Source organism: Oncorhynchus kisutch, linkage group LG4 (genome assembly GCF_002021735.2).
Source record: "Oncorhynchus kisutch isolate 150728-3 linkage group LG4, Okis_V2, whole genome shotgun sequence".
Taxonomy (NCBI): Eukaryota; Metazoa; Chordata; class Actinopteri; order Salmoniformes; family Salmonidae; genus Oncorhynchus; species Oncorhynchus kisutch.
Genome location: NC_034177.2, coordinates 16685085 through 16709843, shown reverse-complemented (window position 1 = coordinate 16709843; position 24759 = coordinate 16685085). Strand labels below are relative to the sequence as shown.

The 24759-nt window shown below is 41.3% G+C and overlaps 2 protein-coding genes across 5 annotated transcripts in view; both read right to left on the bottom strand.

Moving 5' to 3' along the window:
- Nucleotides 1-10052, bottom strand: part of crtc1b (CREB regulated transcription coactivator 1b) — a 36241-nt gene extending 26189 nt beyond the window's left edge. The window contains exons 1-5 of one of the 2 annotated variants that reach the window (XM_020480330.2): nt 9837-10052; nt 5964-6080; nt 4358-4483; nt 3749-3810; nt 2058-2152 (exon numbers count right to left, since the gene is read on the bottom strand). In XM_020480330.2, coding sequence (XP_020335919.1) covers nt 2058-2152; nt 3749-3810; nt 4358-4483; nt 5964-6080; nt 9837-9962 — 526 coding nt within the window. In that variant the 5' untranslated portion in view covers nt 9963-10052. The remainder of the gene's footprint in view (nt 1-2057; nt 2153-3748; nt 3811-4357; nt 4484-5963; nt 6081-9836) is intronic. The other variant, XM_020480331.2, reaches the window with a different exon arrangement.
- A 1503-nt stretch (nt 10053-11555) lies between these two features.
- klhl26 (kelch-like family member 26) lies at nt 11556-19942 on the bottom strand. Of its 3 annotated transcripts, none has more exons than XM_020480328.2 (3): nt 19635-19942; nt 16809-17123; nt 11556-14628 (listed from the first exon to the last, which is right to left on the bottom strand). In XM_020480328.2, the coding sequence occupies exons 2-3, from the start codon at nt 16856-16858 to the stop codon at nt 13047-13049; spliced, it is 1632 nt and encodes a 543-aa protein (XP_020335917.1). In that variant the 5' UTR covers nt 16859-17123; nt 19635-19942; the 3' UTR covers nt 11556-13046. The 3 variants fall into 3 exon arrangements, with proteins under 3 accessions (XP_020335917.1, XP_020335916.1, XP_020335918.1); XM_020480327.2 differs by having other exon boundaries at nt 16941-17123; XM_020480329.2 differs by lacking the exons at nt 16809-17123; nt 19635-19942 and adding an exon at nt 15960-16239.
- Nucleotides 19943-24759: the final 4817 nt, after the last annotated feature.

The window sequence follows — 24759 nt, the reverse complement described above, 5'->3', positions numbered from 1 at the left end:
AGGTATTTTGTACCCGTTTCCTCCAGCATCTTCACAAGGTCCTTTGCTGTTGTCCTGCTCACTTTTCGCACCAAAGTACATTAATCTCTAGGAGAAAGTACGCGTCTCCTTCCTGAGCGGTATGATGGCTGTGTGGTCCCATGGTGTTTATACTTGCATACTATTGTTTGTACAGATGAATGTGGTACCTTCAGGCGTTTGGAAATTGCTCCCAAGGGTGAACCGGACTTGTGGAGGTCTATAATTGTTCCCCCCCCTGAGGTCTTGGACTGTTTTCTTTTGATGTCAAGCAAAGAGGCACTAAGTTTGAAGGGAAGCCATGAAATACATCCACAGGTACACCTCCAATTGACACAAAATATGTCAATCAGAAGCTTCTAAAGCCATGACATCATTCTCTGGAATTTTCCAAGCTATTTAAAGGCAGTCAACTTAGTATGTAAACTTCTGACCCACGGGAATTGTGATACAGTGAATTATAAGTGAAATAATCTTTCTGTAAACAATTGTTGGAAAAATTACTTGTGTCATGCACAAAGTAGATGTCCTAACCGACTTGCCAAAACTATAGTTTGTTAACAAGAAACTTGTCGAGTGGTTGAAAAACGAGTTAATGACTCCAACCTAAGTGTATGTAAACTTCCGACTTCAAATGTATATCGGAATTGTCCGATATTATCTAAAACTGCCAACATCGGTATCGGCTGATGTCTAGTTTAATGCCCGATGTGTAAAACCGATGTCAAAGCTGACCTGCATACCTATATAATGAAGGTACATGATGCCACATAAATTTTTGCGCTATACGTACAACACAGCATTCCTAAAACTAGCCCACAAAGTCTGCTGTGTGGATCGAGCAGTCAACAAGTCAAGCAGTCATTTGTAAGAGTAAGAAAATTTCAGCGAGACAACTCAAAGGTGAAATCCATTAAAGCCAATATAATGGTATTCACTGTCCTTGACAATCAACTGTTCTCTGTCGTGGGTGATGTTGGCCTTCGCCGACCGGTTAACACTAAAAAGTGTGCTATTTTTCCGATGTTGCTCTACCGGAGTCACACAGTAATAGCGTAAATGCTATTAGCTTCACGACATACACACATACAATGGAACGCCGTTTGGGTCTTTCCGTGTCAAAAAAAGACAGTAGCATTGTCAAAGTCGTACAAAAAAAGTCTGGAAACACCGGCCGTGAACGATGTGTTTACAATACCGCGCTGTTAATAAAGTATTATTTGTTCGACCGCAACTTCTGGGGTAGCTAGCTTTAGCTTGGTACCTAGCTAGCACCAATACAACCAGCCTGAAAACAATGACCAGTAGAAACTACAGTCATATGAATTATTCTTAACAATGATTTAGGAATCATTGTGAGTAAGTATTAGCTAGGTAGCCACTTGTTCGCCAATTGAAACTGAACTTCAGTTAATGAAAAATAAATAGCTAGCCAGCTATTTAACCCTGTTGCTCAAAGCTAATAATGTTATAAGCAGCCAGATAAAGCTATTTGGCTAGTGATGCTCGACCAGACAGTGTTCTATGTTGTGAAGCTAGCCACAATAAGGATTAGGCACAATGGTGGGTTTTGCAGTTAGCCTTCAAAATGAAAAAGTATGTGATTGACAGTGATGCAAACTAATACAAATAGTATAATTATGCCATACTTTTATTTTGAAGGCTAACCGCAAAGTCCACTATTGTGGCTAGCTTCACATAGATCGGTCCGACTACCATTAAATCAAATAAACTGCATTACGATTATTTTAGATGACACCTAGCGATATAATTCAAACCAGACTGTAGTGACGCCTCTTGCACTGCCTTTGACCGCTGCGTCCATGTGTGTGTGTTTTAACAAGTACTAGAATGCTTACAAGGCCACTAAAATGTTAAATATCAGTATCGTTTTTTTTGTCAAGGAAAATATTGGATATCGTTATCAGCCAAAAATGTCATTTCGGTGCATCACTAGTGGATTCATGCATAAATAAAGTGGTACAGGCCTGAATAAATAGAAGCTGTTCCGTGTCCATGTAACCTGGATCCTCCATTACCTTGTTTAGGCTGGAGCTCTTGTGAACCCCCTGTAAATGAGTCCTGGGGCACAGGGTTCATGGCACTCTGGTGTAGGGCTGAGTCGGAGTTCGTCCTTTGGCATTAGAATGAAGAGAAAGATCAACAAAATCTCTGTGGCCCCTATTCCCCGACCACATATGTGCCATGGTATTTTTCAGACTGGGTCAAATAAATTTAAGTTGTTAAATTAAGCATGCAATTAAAAAAATATATACAGTGGGGGGAAAAAAGTATTTAGTCAGCCACCAATTGTGAAAGTTCTCCCACTTAAAAAGATGAGGCCTGTAATTTTTTTTATCATAGATACACTTCAACTATGACAGACAAAATGAGAAAAAAAAAATCCAGAAAATCACATTGTAGGATTTTTTATGAATTTATTAGCAAATTATGGTGGAAAATAAGTATTTGGTCAATAACAAAAGGTTCTCTCAATACTTTATTATATACCCTTTGTTGGCAATGACAGAGGTCAAACGTTTTCTGTAAGTCTTCACAAGGTTTTCATACACGGTTGCTGGTATTTTGGCCCATTCCTCCATGCAGATCTCCTCTAGAGCAGTGATGTTTTGGGGCTGTTGCTGGGCAACACGGACTTTCAACTCCCTCCAAAGATTTTCTATGGGGTTGAAATCTGGAGACTGGCTAGGCCACTCCAGGACCTTGAAATGCTTCTTACGAAGCCACTCCATTTCATCTTCAATGCCCTTGCTGATGGAAGGAGGGTTTCACTCAATCTCATGATACATGGCCCCATTCATTCTTTCCTTTACACGGATCAGTCGTCCTGGTCCCTTTGCAGAAAAAAAGCCCCAACGCATGATGTTTCCACCCCCATGCTTCACAGTAGGTATGGTGTTCTTTGGATGCAACTCAGCATTCTTTGTCCTCCAAACACGACGAGTTGAGTTTTTACCAAAAAGTTATATTTTGGTTTCATCTGACCATATGACATTTTCCCAATCTTCTTCTGGATCATCCAAATGCTCACTAGCAAACTTCATTTTGACCCCACGAGGTGAGATCTTGCGTGGAGCCCCAGATCGAGGGAGATTATCAGTGGTCTTGTATGTCTTCCATTTCCTAATAATTGCTCCCACAGTTGATTTCTTCAAACCAAGCTGCTTACCTATTGCAGATTCAGTCTTCCCAGCCTGGTGCAGGTCTACAATTTTGTTTCTGGTGTCATTTGACAGCTCTTTGGTCTTGGCCATAGTGGAGATTGGCGTGTGACTGTTTGAGGTTGTGGACAGGTGTCTTTTATACTGATAACAAGTTCAAACAGGTGCCATTAATACAGGTAACGAGTGGAGGACAGAGGAGCCTCTAAAAGAAGAAGTTACAGGTCTGTGAGAGCCAGAAATCTTGCTTGTTTGTAGGTGATAAATACTTATTTTCCACCATAACTTGCAAATAAATTAATAAATCCTACAATGTGATTTTCTAGATTTTTTCCCCTCATTTTGTCTGTCATAGTTGAAGTGTACCTATGATGAAAATTACAGGCCTCATCTTTTTAAGTGAGAGAACTTGCACAATTGGTGGCTGACTAAATACTTTTTTGTTCCACTGTACATAGGCATTGCATATCCTGTGCTTTTCCTGAATGTAGATGAAATTGCTCCCAACCCTAGTTTTTCCAAATATGAAGTTGTCATTAATGGCCTACCTCCTCCAACTGGTGTCCGGTGGGGGTGAGAGGTACACTGAGCCATAGGGGCAGCTGTCAATGTGAATCTCAGTTAAGGACACAAAAAATATATAAAAAATAGCTGTGAAATATAAATCTTATGTAAATCTATATTTGAATGGTCAAGTTAACTGTCAGTATTCATTGACTAAAGTGCAAAGTCTACCTAAGAATTTTCCAACAATGACACGCTGTTTTTATACTTGGTCCCACCTGAGCTGAGTCAGAGAGGAAGAGACGAAGCGAGAGGGTTTACTCCACCAAAAAGTTCAAAGTGTCAATTTGGTCAAAAAAAAATCGAATTGCTAATTTGCTAAGTAAGGCTTATTGGATCAAATAGGAGTTTCGTAATGGGTAGGTTGTTACGAATGAACTGATGTGGAATTTTGGCAACTTTGGAAAAAGAAAAAAACTACTTTATATTGGAGTTCTGCCTGTTGTTCATGTGCATATCTGCCTTCTCATTGACTAGAATGGTCCCACCTGATATCGCTTTACATCTTTGAGGACATGCATTTCCATTGTTAGTGCAGTCACAACTATCTTGTCAATATAATAGATCATCTTTGGCTGAGTGCAGAAGGATATCTGGCGGCCATGTTTGTCCACAGAGAGGGGCCGGCGGTTCGGGGAGGTGATTCGGTTCCGATCGCGGTAAACGCGGTCTACCAGTCCGTGGTGCCTGGTCGACCGACTGCTGTCCACGGTGGAATTCTGGACGGGAAATGCAAAAATCAACCATATGAGAAACATTTGTCTTTTGAAACATACATACAAAAAAAAATAATACAATTTCAAATGTCTTTGTATAATATGGTGCAAATGTATTAATTTAAAAATGGGTCACGCTATGGGCCCTCAAACACATTCAAGTTCAAACACATTTCAAAAATGGAATGCCATGATATAGAAAGCAATGACATAGGCTACTTGTGTCTTTTTAAAGGCCAGTGCAGTCTAAAACGTGATTTCCCGTTAAATAAAAATACACTAAAAACGCAACCATTTCAAAAGAGTTACAGATCATACAAGGAAATCAGTCCATTGAAATTAATTAGTCCTTAATATATGGATCTCACATGAATGGGAATACATATATGCATCTGTTGGTCACAGAAACCATATTTTTTTTTTTTATAGGGCGTGGATCAGACAACTGGTCAGTATCTGGTGTGACCATTTGCCTCCTGCAGCGCAACACATCTCCTTCACATAGAGTTGATCAGGCTGTTGATTGTGACCTGTGGAATGTTGTCCCATTCCTCTTCAATGGCTGTGCAAAGTTGCTGGATATCCCTCAAAACTTGAGACATCTGTGGCATTGTGTGACAAAACGGCACATTTTAGAGTGGCCTTTTATTGTCCCCAGCACAAGGTGCACCCGCGTAATGATCATGCTGTTTAATCAGCTTCTTGAAATTCCACACCCATCAGGTGGATGCATTTTCTTGGCTCACTAACAGTGATGTAAACACATTTGTGCAAAAAAACTTTGGTGAAATTAGCTTTTTGTGCTATGGAACATTTCTGGGATCTTTATTTTCGGCTCGCTTTACATGTTGCGTTTATATTTTTCCAGTACATTTCTACACTATGATGTTGAAAAAAAAATGAAAAAGTGAAAATTATGATAATGCCCTTTTTGATAATGCCCTTTTAAAAAGAACACCTGCAATCTCTGCCTGTTTTGGTAGGATGGAGTTTTGGCCTGCCTGGTGACATCACCAGGTGGTAAATTTGTTAATTTGTTAGACCAATAAGAGAGTTCCAAACCCCCCCCCCCCCCCCCCCCACACACACACACACACACTCAGACAGTCATTTAAAACAGAGTAAGGTACTTAAATTGTTACCCAGAAATGATTTGATATGGAGATAAAAACTGCTTCATTGGACCATTAAACATTCAAGATGGGGAGAGGGTGTCTGATTCTCAATGTTAGCTTCCTTCTGAGATGGTTGGTCCCAGAAAATTCAGTGTATTGATACGCCAGGACAAGTCTTCAAAATGGTAAAATACTAAAGTGTCTTGTAATGTTAACAGGAATCCAATTCAAGGTAACGCAAGGGTAAAACAGCCCATCATGGAAGCAATCAAAGACTATATTTCCCTCAGGTGAGACTGATTTGCATCATTAAACAAAAATGTATTTTTTATTTTTTAAACCAACTGATAGAGAAGCTGAGAGCTCACCTGAAAAGGCAGGTCAATGTTGCTATTTCCAATCTGATTGACATTGGGCAGTGAGCCTCCATAGTACTGTCCACGATTCTGCCCTAGTTGCAAATACTGGGTCTTCTGTAACTGCAACTGTGCAAAGTAAAATTGCATGAAAGCATGAATGAATGATTAAACTGATAGGCCTATATGAAAAAAAAGCAAAATCACATTCCAAAACAGTTGATACACAAGTTACAGTGCTAAAGATAGAATGGACCACATCTAAAACATTTTTTAAAAAGGACAAATGAGATAAGACATAGGTTAGCCAGCAGAGCCAACACCTTATTCTTGCTTAAAGCTGCACTAGAGGGTCAGACAGACCGTTTGCTTAAATTAAGACACCGCGGAACCAGCGCAAGATTTGGCTCAGAATACATACCTCAATCCAGGGATGAATTCCAAAATGGCTGCTGTGGCATCTGCTACCTAGCATGAGGACGAAAAGGTCAGTTTTCGGAAAAACTAGCATTCATTAAAATCTTCTCGGTATAACATTTGGGATAATGGGACAATTGAGTACAACGCATTTCTTATCCCTCGCGCCGGTGCTGCAGTGTCTTAATTTAAAGGGAAACTTCAGGATTTTGGCAATGAATCACTTTATCTACATCCCCAGAGTCAGATGAACTCAGGGATACCATTTGTATATATCTGTGTGCAGTTTTAAGCTCAATACCTAACTGATGGAAGACCAATACTGGAAGTATTTGGTAACTGCTAGCATGCTCCTTTTGAAGATACTCTTCAAAAAGAGGTAGGGTTTCAGATGTCAAAATATGGGCAGGACTCCACTGTCCTAACTTTTGGGGGAAGCTTGTTCCACCATTGGGGTCAAGAGGGGGCCAAGAGACAAGAGGTGGCGGAACAGAGTGCTGCTTCGTAGGCAAGCACCAGGGTCTTGAAGATGCTTTGAACTTCGACGGGAACCAGTGGAGTGTGCGGACGAGCGGGGAGACATGGGAAGGTTGAACACCAGGGGGGCTGCGGCATTCTGGTTAAATTGCAGGGATTTGATGACAAGCAGGGAGCCCAGCCAACAAAGAGTTGCAGTAGTCTAGACAGGAGATTAAATGTGTCTGGATTAGGAACTGCGCCATGTGAGGTAAGGTCATACTTTACTGATGTTGTAGAGCATGAAACCGCAGGAGCAAGTCACTGCTTTGATGTTTGCAGAGAGTGGCAGGTTGTTGTCCAGGGTTACACCAAGGTTCATTGCACTCTGGGAGAGGGTCACCGTGGAGTTGTCAACCCGTGATAGAGGTCTTGGAGCGGGCAGACCTTTCCAGGGAGGAAGACCAGCTCTGTTTTGTTGAGGTTGAGCTTGAGCTTGAGGTGGTTGGCTGACATCCCCTCAAAGGAGGAAGAAGAATAGTTGAGTGTCTTCTGCATAGCAATGATAGGAGAGATAGTAAAGCGAAAAGAGCAGGACCTAGAACCGAGCCCTGGGGGACACCAGTAATGAAAACATGTGGTGCAGACACAGATCCTCTCCACACTACCTTGTAGGAGCGACCTGCCAGGTAGGATGCAATCCAGGAGTGTGCAGAGCCTGAGACGCCCAACCGTGAGAGGGAGGATCTGATGGTTCAGTGTGTCCAAGGCAGTGGATATATCTAGGAGAATGAGAACAGATGAGTCAGCTTTGGCAGAACGGAGAGCCTCTGTGACACAGAGGAGAGCAGTCTCAGTTGAGTGAGCCGCCTTGAAGCCTGACTGGTTAGGGTCAAGTAGATTGTTCTGAGCGAGATAACGAGAGAGAGAGAGAGAGAGAGAGAGTTGGTCATAGACAGCATACTCAAGTATTTTGGAAAGAAAATAACTTAGGGATACTGGTCTATAGTTTCACAGAGGGGTCGAGTGTTGGTTTCTTGAGGAGGGGAGCGACTCTAGCCATCTTGAAGTCATAGGGGATGCAGTCAGTGGTCAGCTGATGAGAGAAGTGAGGAATGGGAGAAGGTCTCCAGAGTTGGTCTGGAGAAGGGAGTCAAGTGGGCAGGTTGTGGGGTGGCCCGACATCACTAGTCGCAGGATTTCATCTGAAGAGAGGGAAGAGTACAAGGCGTATGGTTGTTCTGTGTGATTGGGACCAGTGGATCAGTAGGCTGAGTGAGAGGAGCGGATGTCATCACCTTTTTTTCAATGGTGTTGACAAAGTAATTGCAGAGAGGGAGGAGGATTAAAGGAGGTAGAAAGTGGAGAAGAATTTCACAGGATTGGAGGCAGAAGCTTGAAATGTAGTGATAAAAAGCAGCTTTAGCAGTGGTTAAAGAGGAAGATAAGATCGAGAGCAGGGAGTGGAAGGATGTTAGGTCCTCCAGAAGTTTTGTTTTCCTCCATTTCCACTCAGCTACCCGAAGCCCTGTTAGCACGCAATGAGTCACTCAGCCACAGAGCGGGAGGGGAAGGTCAGCTGTGAGGAAAGGGGACAGTGAGAGTCAAAGGATGCAGAAAGGGATGAGAGTAGGGACAAAGAGGCAAAAAGTCAGGAGATAGGAGGGAGCAGGATTTAGAAGGGGAAAGAGTAGTGGGAGAGAGAGCACACGCGAAGACTGCAGCTGCAAATAACCATCTGGGTAGGGGCTGAGTGGGAAAGGTTATCAAGGTGTCAATTTCATTGAGGAACTCTCCAAAGGCACTTGGTGGGCAATAGGCTAACATGAGCCGCAAATTGTTTATATCTTAATCAATTCGGTATCAAGTTTGTGCAAGGTCAGTACTATGTCCCAAGTCAAGTGGACAGGGCTTAATAGCTGGAAGCTGTGTCAATCTCATAAGGAAAGATGTCGCTAGATTTGTCAAACATAGTTTATTTTATTTGTTTTTAAATCAAATATGCATATTTTAAAACCACAACATAAATCTATCCTGTACTCCTAAACCATTCCTTTATTATGTTCACAACTGGTAGGTTCACCACCATACTCCTTTCAATAATTACTGAATGATTTAGTTCACCAATTGCTTTAATAATGAATTGCATGAAGGATGGATTAACCAAAGGCCTGATTTGATGGGGATGAATAAACAGGCTAACATGAACATTTGATACAAACCAGAATGATTGACAGTAACCAACTTTGCATTACACACAATGAACAACTTCAAGACAAGGAAGTAAATCCCATGTTCTCCATCTCTGCTTTCAAGGCTTCGAAGTTTCAAATCTGTTAAACCTCAGCATGCATATACACAAATGCTGCGGGATTCTTGGTGCTGTCAAAGATGGTTTGGTACTTTGTAAATATGCAAACCCATTGCATGGCGTGCAAAACTGAATTGTGAATTCTGTCAAAATGGCTTGTCAACATTAGCGGTAACGTTGTATGCATAGCAAGTGACGCTTTAGTTTACAGGTAAACAATTAAAACTTGTGTCAAACGCACCAGTTTGAGTCGAACTGGTAAACATGTTCAGTCTTCATTGCAATTTCTAGCGGTTAAATCACTATCTAGCTTACTACACGGAATCTTTTGATTGATGTATGGGAATATGAATAGGACCAGGTGCTTGCTAGCAATAACCTAGCTAGTTATACCTGAGCTTGCCTGGGTGCCTACCATAGCAAACATCAAAGACAGCTCACGGGATGGTTGCGGTTAACAAATTATAAATGCTGGCAAAGTAACGCCCCAATAAATGATGGTTATCAGAATACAAATATTTAGCTTTAATTGCGAGGGCAGTCAATCGACCACTTATGTTTGCCACTACCAGCTGGCTAAAAACAACTTGTAATAAAAACGTGCTGCAGTTAACGTTAGCTAGCTAACCTTAGGTTACTGACAGTACAGCAGTAGCTAGCTAGCCTGGCAGCAGAATGAATAAACAAAACAAGGCACTTACCCGTGCAGCTCTAGTAATGTTTAGGTCTTTCATCACCTCTTCGAAAGCCGCAGTCTCTTCGGCCTGTTTCTGATTATGTAAAGCGATTTTCTCGCTAAATTTACGTGGATTGTTTGAACTCGCCATCTTCTGCTCTTCTCCTCAATGGGACCTTACGCACAACGCTTGGATACGATGGTTTTGTCGTCATTACGCGCGTACATGTTTCTATAGCATTTCGTGGAATACAAATGAGCATTGTCACATAATTAAATCATAGTTAACTTGTGTAGGCCTATTTGATTTGTATTACGTGCTCTAAAATGTCAATGACATTTGTTTAAAGGGATAGTTCACTCAAAAACGATGTACATGTCAGCACGACATCAGTCAAGTTTAAGATAGAGCATTTCAGTACCGAGCAAAAACTGTGATATCCGATTTTTCATAGGAAAGGTTGATACAAGGAAAACAATCTATTTCTTGAAGTTACATTTAATTAAAAGAAACTTAACATCTGAACACCACAATGACCTGGGTACTGAACAAGGCACTGTATCAACAGAGGATAACCTACCTGTCTGGAGCAGCACAATAAACTTAGACATTCAAAGTTCTTGACATTTTCCAGATTGACTGACCTTCACGTTTTAAAGTAATAATGGTCTGTCATTTCTCTTTGCATATTTGAGCTGTTCTTGTCATAATATGGACCTGGTCTTTTATCAAATAGGGCTATATTCTGTATACCACCCCTACATTGTCACAAATGCATGAAGAAATAAATTCCACAAATTATCAAGGCACATCTGTTCATTGAAATGCATTCCAGGTGACTACCTCATGAAGCTGGTTGAGAGAATGCAAAGCTGTCAAGGCAAAGGGTGGCTACTTTGAAAAATCTCAAATAGAAAATATATTTTGATTTGTTCAACACATTCTTGGTTACATGTGTTATTTCAAAGTTTTGATGTTTTCACTATTATTCTACAATGTAGAAAAGAGTACAAATAAAAACCCTGGAATGTGTAGGTGTCAAATTTTGACTGGTAATGTATATTTTTTGTTGTAAAAAGCAAGATATTGCTCTACCAAAGTTTAAATACCTGTAGTGGATAGATCACATCCTTGGAACTGTATCAATGTCATGATGTACAGAGCTGAACTGAAATATACCAAATGTATCAGTTATCCAGATACAGTACACCTATAATTGACAGGAAAGTCAATATTGGGATTCATCTCTTTCGGTCATGACCTTTGTGACATTTAACAATGATGGAGTTGCACAGTATTTCGCAGTGTATGTATGTATGTATAAATGCAGTGTATGGTCAAGTAGCACCTCCATATAATCCATACATTAATTATTGATCGTCGTCTCCTGTAAATCGTCTGACATACTTTTAAAACATGAAGCTCTGGAGCAAGAGGTTCTCTCTATACCTTATTCAAATGAATGTTCTGTAAAACTTACAGAAATTACAATTATACCAATTACCAATCACAAAAAAATGTGCACAATCTTCATTTCACATCTGTATTACAGTACTGTATAAAAACTCATAAGATGAAACATTGCGTGGCCTTGTATTTCAGTTTCACTGATAGAAGATAAAACCTGAACTACGATTGGGAATAAGGATTAACTGGTCTTCAATTTACATTAATCTGCCAATCCATTAACATTTTGTGGGTCTTTGTAAAATGATGCATTCCACCATTGAGACAACACTTGAATACCTTTTTACGTTCACGTAACACCTTTAATTAAAAGTTATACATTTGGATACAGAAAAGTCTACATTCTCATTGGATTACAGTGAATTCCACTTATAATGCACTTAATAGATAACTATGTGCTTCTGAGTTGGACAGACAAAACATCACAAAAAACCTGTTCCTAAGGCAAACAGGTGACATTTTCAGAACCAAACATTTTTCAACGGGTTCCATGTTGTGCTTCCAAATAAAATTCAGCTCGTCTCAGCATTGCCAACAGTCTAAAATCAGTAAAAGCCATATCAGTTTTGCATACAATACTGAAATCCTCACAAATATGCTACTCCTCAAAACAAAAATGCTACGATCCACGTGGTCCACTAAAATAAGAAATACACTAGGGAAAATAATCACATATCACTGCTTGTGTGCTGTGCTGTTCTTTCCATCTATGCCTTTACTTTGACCCTTATGTGAAGTTCAGCCCCTTGCGACCAGCTCTTTGAGATTCACAGTTCTGTCAGGACTGGATAAGTGAAAGCTGTATGCTTGTCTAGGTAAAATTCATTAACATAGTGCTCACACTGATGCTGTCCTTTTATGTAGGAGCTTGGAGAAAGAACGTGGCACCAAAATATATCTGACCACTTGACCAGTTTCCCCCACAACTAAACACTGCAACAGATGGACAAGACAAAAGCACTTCATTCTGATCTACAGTATATTGATTATACACAGTATAAGAGACTTCAGAATATTCAGGAAGCCTACCTAACAGATGTTCTCACACACTTACACAAAGGAGTTGAAAAAAATGATTACGGTGCCATAAGAGACATATTAGCTTGTCAGTTTGGAATACACATTTCATTATGATGACTGTATGTAAACGTCTCCAGTCAATTGAACAGCCTAATGAGCACATCACCATACACAGCAAAAACAGATGTTCTGAAATAAACATAAAACATTAGGAGAGTCTTCTTAAGTCAATCACTGGTTCTCAAATGGTCCTAAACAGTCAAATATGTCATCCAATATGTTGTAAAAAAAAATTTTTTTACATTTTCTTTTATTATTTGAATGAATATACTCAATTAAATAATCAAAACATGCTTCCTTGATGCATGGCACAAATTTAAAAACTATCCTGCAAATCAGTTTTGACTGTGGGTAGTGTTTTAAGTATTGCTTAAAATACCCTAAAAGCGAGTTTGTCTCAGAAAGCTAACACTTATTTTCCATTAAAACTGGTCATTACAATGCAGCACATGGACCTCAACCATAGGATGGAAAATGAAGTAATACACTGTATATTATAGCAAAATAGTATTCCTATTTCCACTTATTCCCTCAAACACACACACACACACCCACCCACCCACCCACATTACATAAAAATTACCACTAATATTTCAAGTTTATGTAATGTGCCATGTTTGTATTAATTTGACAGCTCAACAGTAAGAATGCATGGAATCAAATTGTCAGTCTCTTTGGGCCGAAGGATTACCGTTGCGTGGTGGTTTGTGGAAGTATGATCGGCGTACACGCAATTCCTGCAAAAGACTCAGGAAAGTGCAAATCCCTCTCCCACTCATCAGTCTCTGTGTTGTACACTTGCACAATGCTTGTGACATTATTTAGATGCCAATTGTACCCTCCAACGATATAGATCTTTTTATCCAACAAGCAGCAGCCTGCCTCAGATTGCCCTGTTCGCATGGGGCTAACAGTGGTCCACTGGTCATTCTCTGGAATATAATACTCAACTGCCAGGACGTCAAAGCAGCGATCCACGTGGTCCATGCGACCGCCCAGGCAGTAAACACGGTCTTTGGCACTGATCATAGCATGAAGCACTCTGGGCTCGTTCATAGGCGATTTGAAATCCCATTGGTCAGACGTGGGGTCGTAACAGTGCAGGGTTTTCTTATCATCCACTGAGACACCGTAACCCCCTGAGATGTAGAGCTTGTCGCCAAAGGGAGTTCCTGCATGGCCCCAGATTCTGCGTTTTAGTGGTTCCACGTAGGTCCACTCGTTTTTCTTAGGACAGTAGCACTCTACGGACGACAGACTTCCAGATCGGTTGCGCCCCCCAGTGGCGTAGAGTTGTCCTTGAAGAGCGTTGAGGTGGAACTGAATACGCCCTTCCTGCATTGGCTGGATACGCAGCCATTTGCTCAGGTGTGGGTCGTAACGGAAGCAGATGTCCACTGCCCCTTCACCGCTGCGGTATTGCAGGTGCTGCCCGCCGACTACGTACACAAAGTTGTCCAGCACTGATACACAGGCGTGGCTGGATCCTGTCTCCATCTCCGTTAGTTCCTTGAACTGACGCGCTGCAATGTCTGGGAGATAGAACACCTTACTGCTCACAGTACGATCGTTGTCAGTGTAGGGTGTCCCGCCAAAGGTAATTAGCGAAACCACGTCGGAGCGGATCACGGTCCGCGGGGACTGCATCTTGTGCTGACGGAACGGGAGGATCTGGTAGTTGAAGGCCTCCAGGAGGTACTGCCTGCACAACACGTCCTCCACCATGATGTCCACCGTCTGCACGCTGTCCACCAGCTCCGAGGAGGGCATGAGGGGGAATCGCACGTGGCAGAGGACCTCGTTTACACCGGCTCGGCGGGCCTCATCGTGCTGCAGCCAGCGGATGGCAGCGTGGAACAGGTCAATCTCGCTGCAGTTCTTCAGCTTGTTGCTCTGTAGGAAGAAGACCAGGCGCTCCATGGGGATGTGCAGGAAGTCTTCCTCCTCGGCAATCTGCAGGAAGTGGCGGAAGGTGAAGGTGTCCACAGACTCCTTGAGGGAGGTCAGGTTGAAGGTGGTGGCCATCTGGCCGATGTTCAGGCAGGTCTCTACGCTCATAGCCGACTTGAGGAATTCTTCGCAGAGGTCAACGACTGGGGCCATCTGTAGAAAGACTGCTGCTCCCAGTACGTCTTGAATGCAGTCCAGGTCAAGCGTGACCTCTGCGCTGTAGGCAAAGTCAATTATGTGTTTCAGGCCGCGGGCAGACAAGCCCTTCAGCTCAATGGTTTCCTGGTTTGACTCCCTCATGCCTCCAGTGAACATGGCTCTGTAAGGCAAGTGAGAAAGTCATTTAAATAACTGTCATTATGTTAAACTTGTTTTATTGACTTCATCCCATTCAAAACAACATATTCATCCTAGGTAAATTAGACAATGAACAACAACTCCTCTCTATTTGCCATGTAACATCAGGATGAGAACATCAGATTATAAATGTAAACATATGTGACCGACCGGCTCGATCTTACGTAGCAACATTTTAAATTGTTTTTTAAATATTTTTTTTACATTGGATAAAAGTAGAGACTCACAGCTAGAAAATTGTACATCATACACTATAGTTGATGAACAATGGGAAAGTAATTCTGCTTTGGAAGTTGATAAACTTGTAACCTCACTTTTGAGAAAATGTTTTGGTACCTACTGGAGAGCTCTTCTTTGTCTACACCCATTCAGCGTCGTTCACACACTATCCACATGTGAGGCTATGTACTAAACAACCAAAGATTTCAAGACTATAGGCTGGTTTATACTACGAGTGGGTTCGTAAATTTTATCTGGAGCACCAGAGTGTGCTCTGTGCGTTCGTAAACCAGATCATTGTCAGATTGTCCTTTCGTAAATTCAGAGCGTTTCGCTCTCGGAGCGTTCAGAGTGCACACTGGACGCTCTGGCCGAAGAGTATGGTTGATCCGAGCTTTCTGGCCTACCAACAGCAGTCAAGCACCCAAGCTAACGGGCTAACGTTGGCTAGCTACTTCCAGACAAATGAGAGAACAGCTCACTGACCATTTTACTCGCCCAAGCAGAGCTGGTTTGGCTGTTTTTATGTTATCCAGAGCGTTGGTGACTGCAACTATGCTGCTGGCAACCATTTAATTACGCTTTTTTTTGTTTGCTAACGTTTACTGACACAGGCCATATTCAACGGGTGTTGAGCTTTCGTAAATTTGTCAGTTATTATGCGCTGTGGCACACTCAGACGAGAGTGCACGGAAATCGGAGTAGATAAAGTGAATTTACCAGCTACGTCTATTGACAGTTGTCACAGTGACATCATGAACACTCTATTGAAATGGTTACTTGCATAGCTAAACAATGAACCATAATCCCAACTCATAACGTTACTACCCTGCATGAATCTGCAGGTAGCTGACCAACCAGGTTCAATGTTAGCTAGCTAACATTAGGCTATAACTAGAAATGCAAATGGCTCTGAGATATGAATAATATTACTACACAGATCATAGATGTAACGCTAGCTAGCCAGCCAGCTAACTTTAGCTAGCTAACAGAACACTAACTTGAAATTAAAACAACTTTGACATAATTAGAAACATGTAATATCTGAAAATATAGCTAGCTAGACTATCTTACCCGTATACATGGATGGACGCTTCTCCCTCTCTGTCACAGATGCCATAGTTGCCCTTAGTTTGAAGATGTAATCCGGAGACAGCCTTCTGTGTGTTCTCTTTTGAACTCCGTCTGCATATTTGCAATCAAATGCCAGATTTTTTTCCATCTCCTTAGCTATAATACTCTTAATTCCACAGATTTCAAAACTCGGTCCTCCAGAAAGTGGAGAGCAACACTTATGCAGCTCTACTACGAGATATATTTTTTATTTATTTTTAAAGCTGTGCTAGAAAGGATTACCTACACATACTGACCAGCTCATGATATAGACAGAAGCCTGCTACATGGCAGACCAATCAGAACTCTTCTCTTGGCATGTCCAGCCCACTCATCATCTCAACCAATCTTGGCTAGCGATTAGGTTGCTGTCTTTTTCCGTGGCTAAACTAACTAGGCTCCTAACTTAATTTTATTCGTATTTACAGATGGCATACAAGTTTGTTATTAAGGTACATGAAAGTTCACATGTTCAAGAAGGCATTTCTGCCAAAAAACACAATTTGATTTTTTTTAAATGAAGTTTACGTTCAAATGGCGCTCCTCTGAAGTAGTGACACGCGGCAAAAGCCTAGTTTCCTGAAACAAGTTACATATTCACATTATACACCTGTAATGTTATTATATCCCTACCTATCAGTTCCACATACTTCAACAATTACTCAGTTCTCTCTACCATACCTCATCTGACTAAGCTTTTGATGTATCAATTATTTCACACCAAAGACTAATTTACCAACACAGTCTCTCAACACTCTTCCCTTCACCTCTATATCTGTATGATGATTTGATTTGTATATCTGACTTTACCTGGGTCTCTCTTTCCAGGTCAGTGCATCTCTACAGTCAAAAAAATACATCCAGTGTCCAGTTGTCTCAAATCAGTGCAGAGGAAAGGAGATGAAAGCAGAAGCCATGTCGGAGAGACAGCGTCAGTCTCACCTGAAGTAGTCACTGCAGGAGGCCAGCACTGCCTTGTGAACCTGGAAGTGCTCCTCATTGATGGCCAGCACCACATCCAGGAGCTGCCCCTGGGCTCGCAGGACCGACAAGCCCTGTAGGAGAGTGGCGCTATGGCTTGGGGCTGAGAACGTGCAACGCAGGGAGCTATTCTTGTTAGCCATACTGCAAGAGAAAAGGCCCATCACTGTCAGTGTATCAGAATAGGATATTTTAGAAAAAATGTAAGTTAGACTCAGCAAAATTACATTGCCACGAGCAGCATCGCCGATATTGAGATGATCAAGATACAAGACTTTGCTCTCACACAGTCACACAAAGCATCTGCGTATGTGCACTGGTTCGCTTCACGCTGTTCACAGCATGGTAGCCAGGGCACCAAAACAATGGAGAAGTTGAGCCTTGCGCTTCAACGCTCTTAGTTGTTGCAGAAATTGATCCACTAGGCTGTTTACTTTTTGCATCTATGCCATATCGCTGAGTCTACCTTAAAGCTTCTAGGATGCTTGTCAGAGTTTACTGATGTTGTTGTAGTATCAGTGACAATAATGAGCTCTTGCTCTCCTGCACTTTTTCCATCCGTTTTTCCCAGCAGCTGCATCATTACCCTCCTCCCAACTCTTTTCTCTTGAATTATTCAGCTGAGGAAAAAAGCTTTATTTTCTATTCAGAGCGCACAACCTGTGATAATGATGATATCCCTTAAACATGGAAGAACATATTTAATTGTTCACCACTGTCAGGCCACTTTAATGTCACTAGAATTTGAGTGAGGATATGACCTTCTCCATGGATCAAAGCCACCACTGAAAAGTTGTTTACATATATTTGTAAGATGTTTCCAATGTATTTTTAAGATGTATCATCAAAATGGAGCGGATTAAATTCAATAAGCCTAGCCATAAAAATGCTTATTTGATGATGACAAGATAGGGACTAGTATGTAGCCCATTCATAGATGCCAGCTACCATTAGCATCTATTCATGAAGGTATCTTTTGGCTGGGGGAGTTTTAAGAGCCCCGATGCTCGTTCTGAATGTTAACATGCATCGCTTGCGCTACGGTTTTGGAAACATAAGTAGTCTTTCATATCAGTGAGAATTCATTTTCAAAAAACAAACGGTTACATTTCTACACACCTTTATAGGGTTAGTGTTCCCACACGGCCATATCTCCATGTTACAGTGCTTGTTTTACGGAAGACAGGCGACAACCTGTGCTAATTAGCTATCTAGCCTGCTGGAACGCCTGTGTGTAACATGCTGAAAACACCGCCAACGTCACGTGCGCTGCAAAATAAATGTACACATACATGTTATTCAATCATTGCACCCATACTGATCACAAGCATCTGCGTAGCCAGGCGCTAAAATAAAACTCACTGCAGGTCCCGCCTCTCCCATCTCATTGTTTTTAGGAGCATATACCCTCGTGGGTGATTGAAAGATTAACTGAAGTCCACACTCCAGTCGGTTGTGGTAATGCACCTTATAGTTGGTTGCAAACCGCCATTTAAAGTCCAAAGAAGTGGCCTGAAGGAGGAGAGATTACTAGAAACAAACTCATTTTAACCTTTTATCTATGGATTAATTGTCAGAGTAGAGGACCTTGTGCATTTCAGGTAAAATAACAACCCAATGTTTATATCCCAGGACAAATTAGTTAGCAACAGCAAACTAGCTAGTTAAATTGCCAAATGTTTAATGCTTTTCGACCTGTCCCCAAATTAATATAGTTGGTTCAGACTTTGTTTTGACATTTCAACCTGGGTGTCCTGATTGTGTGTGGTGTGGATGGACAAAAATCAACATGCGTGTGATTAGCGGTCTGGTCAGCATGTGAGCATAACTGGAGAGGAAGTGTTGCAGAAATGTAGTTAGTCAGCTGGAGACACACAGCAGTATGGATCTGACCTGCTACAGTAAGTGTGTCTTTTTTTATTTGAAAGATTATTTCTCACTGATATGAAAGATACCTTTACAAAAAAGATTGCAGTTTTGAAACTGCAGTAGAAGTGCAATAACTGCATTAGACTGTGGTTACACTGCAAAATTACTGCTTCCAAAAAACGGTGTTATTTTGGAATTAAGTATTTGCAGAATACTGGTGTTATACTGTACTCAGACAGCACTCTTTTTCATAAGAGTAAGTTCGATATGTTTCGAAAACCGTCTCGCAATCTATGAATCTTGACGTTTCTAAACGTTATAACAAAGCGTCTGGATTGTAGTTCACATGGTCCCATTGGTAACATTAAAGGGTGCTGAGAACCCTTGAGACAGTTAATGTATTAGTTCTCGAAAGTAAGGGACTATGCACCGTGTTGCGCCGTTGCACCTGCTATATTAAACTTTAACTATGAATGTAAATGTTACGAGAGATTGACAAACATATTCCTAACATTCCTTTTTACTCGATACCTTGTCATAGGAAACATTTACAGCCTTCCATTGTAGACTACAATGGATACAATGTACAGTGAATTAATCAATCTGCAACGATGTGAATATTAATGCAAAAAAAATGACCAGTGTCCTCAATGTCCTGATGATCCAATGTCCTGATGATCCAAGCGAATGCCTCACATTTATCTAATTCATTCCGTATCCCTAGCTGCCCTTTGGTCAAAATACAGTTTTCCCATATAGATTTCCCCACTACATTGTCATCCTCACCTGTTCTGTGGACGATTCGAGGCGAAATCCCCACCATCTGACTCCGCCATCTTCTAGCACCGTGCTGTATGCAAAGGGGATTATTCGTAAATGTAGCAGTGGGTCAAAGGCATTAATGCCCCGTTCATGACAAAATAAACTCATCAATCAATCCTATCGACCTCTAACTATTGAACAACATATGGTGCCTTCCCCCGTGCTGAAAGATGTTGACCTCTGCACCAGATGGAAATGTCCTGTCGTGCGCTGTGTACGACTTCAGTTTGTCGGGTTTGTGCTGAGCCCATGCGCTGCTGCTGTTCACCGCTAGGATGCGCTGAGATTACAATACCGGTCATTTCAATCACTTTGGGACATCTTTCACATAACTGGTGTATTTTGTAAACTCTAAGTACAAAACTCTAAACAGTTGTAATATCCACTATATTATGTTCAGAACCTTTGATTGTGCATTCATTGAGGGTTCACACATTTTTCACCGCTGTGTCAATCATGCAAAATCAGTTTTCTGTGAAATACCATGACAACATTTTGTTTTGTCACCAATACATCAGATAATGATAGACTCACAATTGAGTAATTTTAACTACCATTTAATCCAATATAAAAATACAAGATACACATTTCAAAACTGTTGTTTTTGGAGTGCTGAATATAATAAATAGTAGAGAGTAAATATATTTTTCCATACAGTTTTGGACTATAACTTGACATGCACAATGTTGTATAATTTGAATCCAATGGCAGGTTGTGAGCATTTTGAGAAAAATGTCAGTCTTACAATTGAATTATCCTGATACAGTACATGCGTAGGACAAATCATCAGACATTGGAGTATTGTAAAGCAGTTGGTAACTGTAAAAACGTAGCATGTGTTGAATGCCATTTCAGCCCCATGCAACATTGTACAAGATCACTTTTCTTTACGTGACTTGTCAACTGATACTGTATCGCCATCTCTCTGCTTACAGCGTATCAATGAAATTCAGGTAAGTGGGATAGGTATTTCAGCAGTGCATTGTACACTACAATACAATTACAAAATGGTTGCACATTTCTGACCTTTATTTCACAAATTCATCTTTTGACCAAACAGATCAGCGCTAAAAAAAAATGTATGTGAATAGAGCTGATTGGTCAAATGGCCAATTAGTTAAAAAAAACATCTGAATTTGGCTGCCTGTGTATACACAGCCTTAGTGACTCTTGAAGAGCACTGGCTGACGGAGAGAGATGACATGTACATGAGATGCATTTCTGTTGTTTGTGGCTTTCCATCAGTTTGTTTGTGAACGAGGTAAAAGTAACGTACATAGTCGTCCATCTCTAAAAATCAAAACCAGACATTATCTTCAGTTCAAGAGAGATACTGTATATCTTGGTCTATCACAGTAAGACGAACACAGACATTTCTTATTCTTAAGAAATATATACTTTTCGTGAAGTTCCCCCTTACTTTGTCTGACAGATTTGAGTGTTTGCTCCACTGTTCCATTCATCAATTTTGATATATTCACTTTGGCTGGTTGTGTTTCTCCGTCTGTTAGCTTGTACCATTCCAGACAGGAATTTTTAAGGCGAGGGGTATAATTGCGTGGGATGAGTTTGTCATCAGGCCAAGCTAATTGGAAAAGAAATAACAAAATGTTGATTTAAGGAATGAACATCATTGTGTAGAAATAAATGAAGCAAAAGCACAAACGAACACACATACTTACACTTCCTGGGATATGTAAGATGTTTTGCTGGGACAAGGATATGTGTCTGCGATGACTTTCCCACCTTATTAATGGCAAAAATGTAACCACTGACAGCAGAGTAAGTCACATAAACACTAAACTCAGTGGTAGTGATATTGGTGTGGTTCTTTTGCTTTAGTTGGCAAGGCCAAATATGGAGAGAGAGGTTGTAATTCACCTGTCCCACAGAGACTGGACAAGGTGGTGTCTGGAAGACACGGGTACAAATTAAGTTATGCAGCTGTTTAAAACACAATTTGAGCCTAATCGTAATCAGCAGGTTCTAGAATGTTTTTTAATTTCCAACGCTGTGTAACATTCTGTAACTTACACCCCAAGTCAGATTGAGGAGTCGGGTACCATTGTTAAAATTCTCCACTGTCCACTTAACCTCTGTGGGATTTTGGATTTCTGCAACAAAATTACAGTTACAACCAGAAATGGTAAGCCAGGAAAATGTCTCTATCTTGGGGCAGAGTCAGTCAATTCAAAATTCAGACAATATAGAAGATTAAAATGAAATTCATGAATTGAAGAACCGGACATTATTTCCAATCATCATCTACTATAGTAGGCCTATCTACAGTATATATGTAAGAACAGAATTGACTGATTTCAAATAGTATTGCACTTAAACCTGATGAGTTGGACTGTAGGCGGCTGCAGCGAGTGTTACAGTGACTCTTGAAGAGCACTGGCTGACGGAGAGAGATTAAGTATTATTTACAGCCAAGTTTGGTTTACCTTCCAACATAAATTGATGTCAAATTGATACATTTGAGGTAAAAATATAGAAATGTACAGTGTTCAGCAGTTATCAAACTATATACGTTAACTAAGCACTACATAATTTTGGTTCAGTAGTTATCAGTTTTGAGCAGTTTGATGAAATTATAGTTAATCTTATTGTTAACAAATGACAAGAAAATCATATCAAATGTAAAGTGAATATTGCATTTTGAAAAGCAGATACTTAGTGAATATGTATACACGTTGGTAGTGATTTGGTGCAGTGGACAAGTGAACCAATGACTTAGTGAATTTATTTGCTGTACTCAATTGAAAATGTGCTTAGAGTTTTGAAATGAGCCATTTTGATAATCTGTTTAGATTTTCATGCTTAGAGTTGTGAAATGTACAACATGCTAAATTGCACCAAACCCACTGGGTAAAGACGTCATTTCAACGTCTACTCCACATTGTTTCAATGTAAATGTATTGAAATTATATGGAAACAAATTGATTTAACTAGTGTGCGCCCAGTGTGAAATGATTGAAAAAAACCTGTAATAATAACAGCCTATTGCAGCTTAAGCCTACTATCACTAATGACAATAGTGATACATCAATAGGGTCTCCTGATGTTTCGTTTATCAGGTAGAAATGTAGTATGAAACCCAATTATGATTTTCATGAAGTGAATGCACCACCCATGGGCAGCAGTTGTAGGCCAAGTCGTTGAGGTAAAACAGTAGGCATCATATCATTTCTTGTTGTTTCAATGTAGCCTAGGCCTCACTCCCACTTCTCAATCACCTCTCCTTCACCTTCCTTTCCCACCTTGACCAAAGATGAGTGGCTCTAAAACTATTTCTGCAGGCCCTATGTTAAAAAAACAAAATACTTAAGAGACAAACCATAGGGAAGATTTTATAATTTTTTAAAAACATTTTAATTACCCCTTTTTCTCCCCAATTTCGTGGTATCCAATTGTTAGTAGCTACTCTCTTGTCTCATCGATACAACTCCCATACGGGCTCAGGAGAGACGAAGGTTGAAAGTCATGTGTCCTCCGATACACAACCCAACCAAGCCGCACTGCTTCTTAACACAGCGTGCATCCAACCCGGAAGCCAGCTGCACCAATGTATTGGAGGAAACACCGTGCACCTGGCAACCTTGGTTAGTGCGCACTGCGCACGGCCTGCCACAGAAGTCGCTGGTGCGCGATGAGACAAGGATATCCCTACCGGCCAAGCCCTCCATAACCCGGACAACGCTAGGCCAATTGTGCGTCGCCCCACGGACCTCCCGGTCGGGGCCGGTCTGGTCGCACAGCTGGCGCTGCAGTACAGCGCCCTTAACCACTGCGCCACCTGGGAGTAGGGAAGATTATTTAATGTGTTTCAACATTAATGATAATACATTTGTTCAAATAACTTGTTCTCACCAGTTGCTTAAGTCAGATGGTTTTTGGGATCCCCAACTCCATGCTGGTTCATTTTGTGATTGATGGTAGACATCGTACAGGCTCAGAATGCCCACTCCGCAAACAGATTGTCTTTCTATATCGTTGAATGAGATGGATCATTGTGATGAAATCATTAAGTTATCAGGCTTTGACAGAATATACATTTTGACAAGTGTATAGGCCTGTCCTCTGTGTTCAAACTCTGGTACTTTAGAATTTTTTAAATTAGGTATCATATGAACAGTCATTGCAAATATTCTGTGAAATTGTTTAGTCTTTGTATTCATGTATTCTGACACTGTCTAAAATATCTACACATGATACATGATTGTTACGCAGAGTGGAACCCAAGAGCAGACTCAGATGAGGACACTAGGATGAAGTAACCAAGGTATTTATTGAAACACGGGGGAGATGGAGTGCAGGTCAGGGGAAGCTCGGGCGGGTTGCTGGAAACCAGGTGCGGAGGCTGAAGCGAGAGGGGTTGAAACAGGGTAAGCAGGTCCGAAGGGGAATCCAAGGGAGTAGTAGAGAGGGGAATCCAGGACAGAGTAGCAGGATGACGAGATGTGGGACTGGAGACAGGGACCAGAGTCAGAGCGGGCGGAACTGTAGCGGAGAGGAAATTAGCGTCAGGCAAGGAAAACAGGCCCAGAATAGTAACAAATGGCTAGAAGCGTAGACTGACTGAGCAGAGATTACGATCTGGCAGTGTGGAAGTGGCAGGTGCTGAGTATTTGTAGAGGTCTTGATTATGGAACAGGTTGCAGCTGGTGGGGATCTGCTCTGACTCCAGCACACCTGTCTCCTCCCACACAATCACACACACAGAGAGAGAGAGAGAGGGGGGGGGGGGAGAGAGTACTGGGGGAGTGGCGGCAGGTCAAGGAGACACAGGATGTGCAGTAGAGGGCGTTGCAGGAGCAGATGTGACAATGGTTACATTCTTCTGACATGGCTCTTTTCTTTGTCACATTTATATTCTAGTATGATACGGCAGTGTCCCTTCTCCCTCAGGAGGCTGAAACGATTTGGCAGGGCCCCTAAGATCCTTAGGAACCTTTACAGCTGCACCATCTGTCTGGTATGGCAACTGCACTGCCTTCAACCGAAAAGCCCTACAGAGGGTGGTGGGGATGGTCACACAGGGGGTGGGCTCACAGCCATCCAGCACGTACATGCTAGGGGGTTTCTG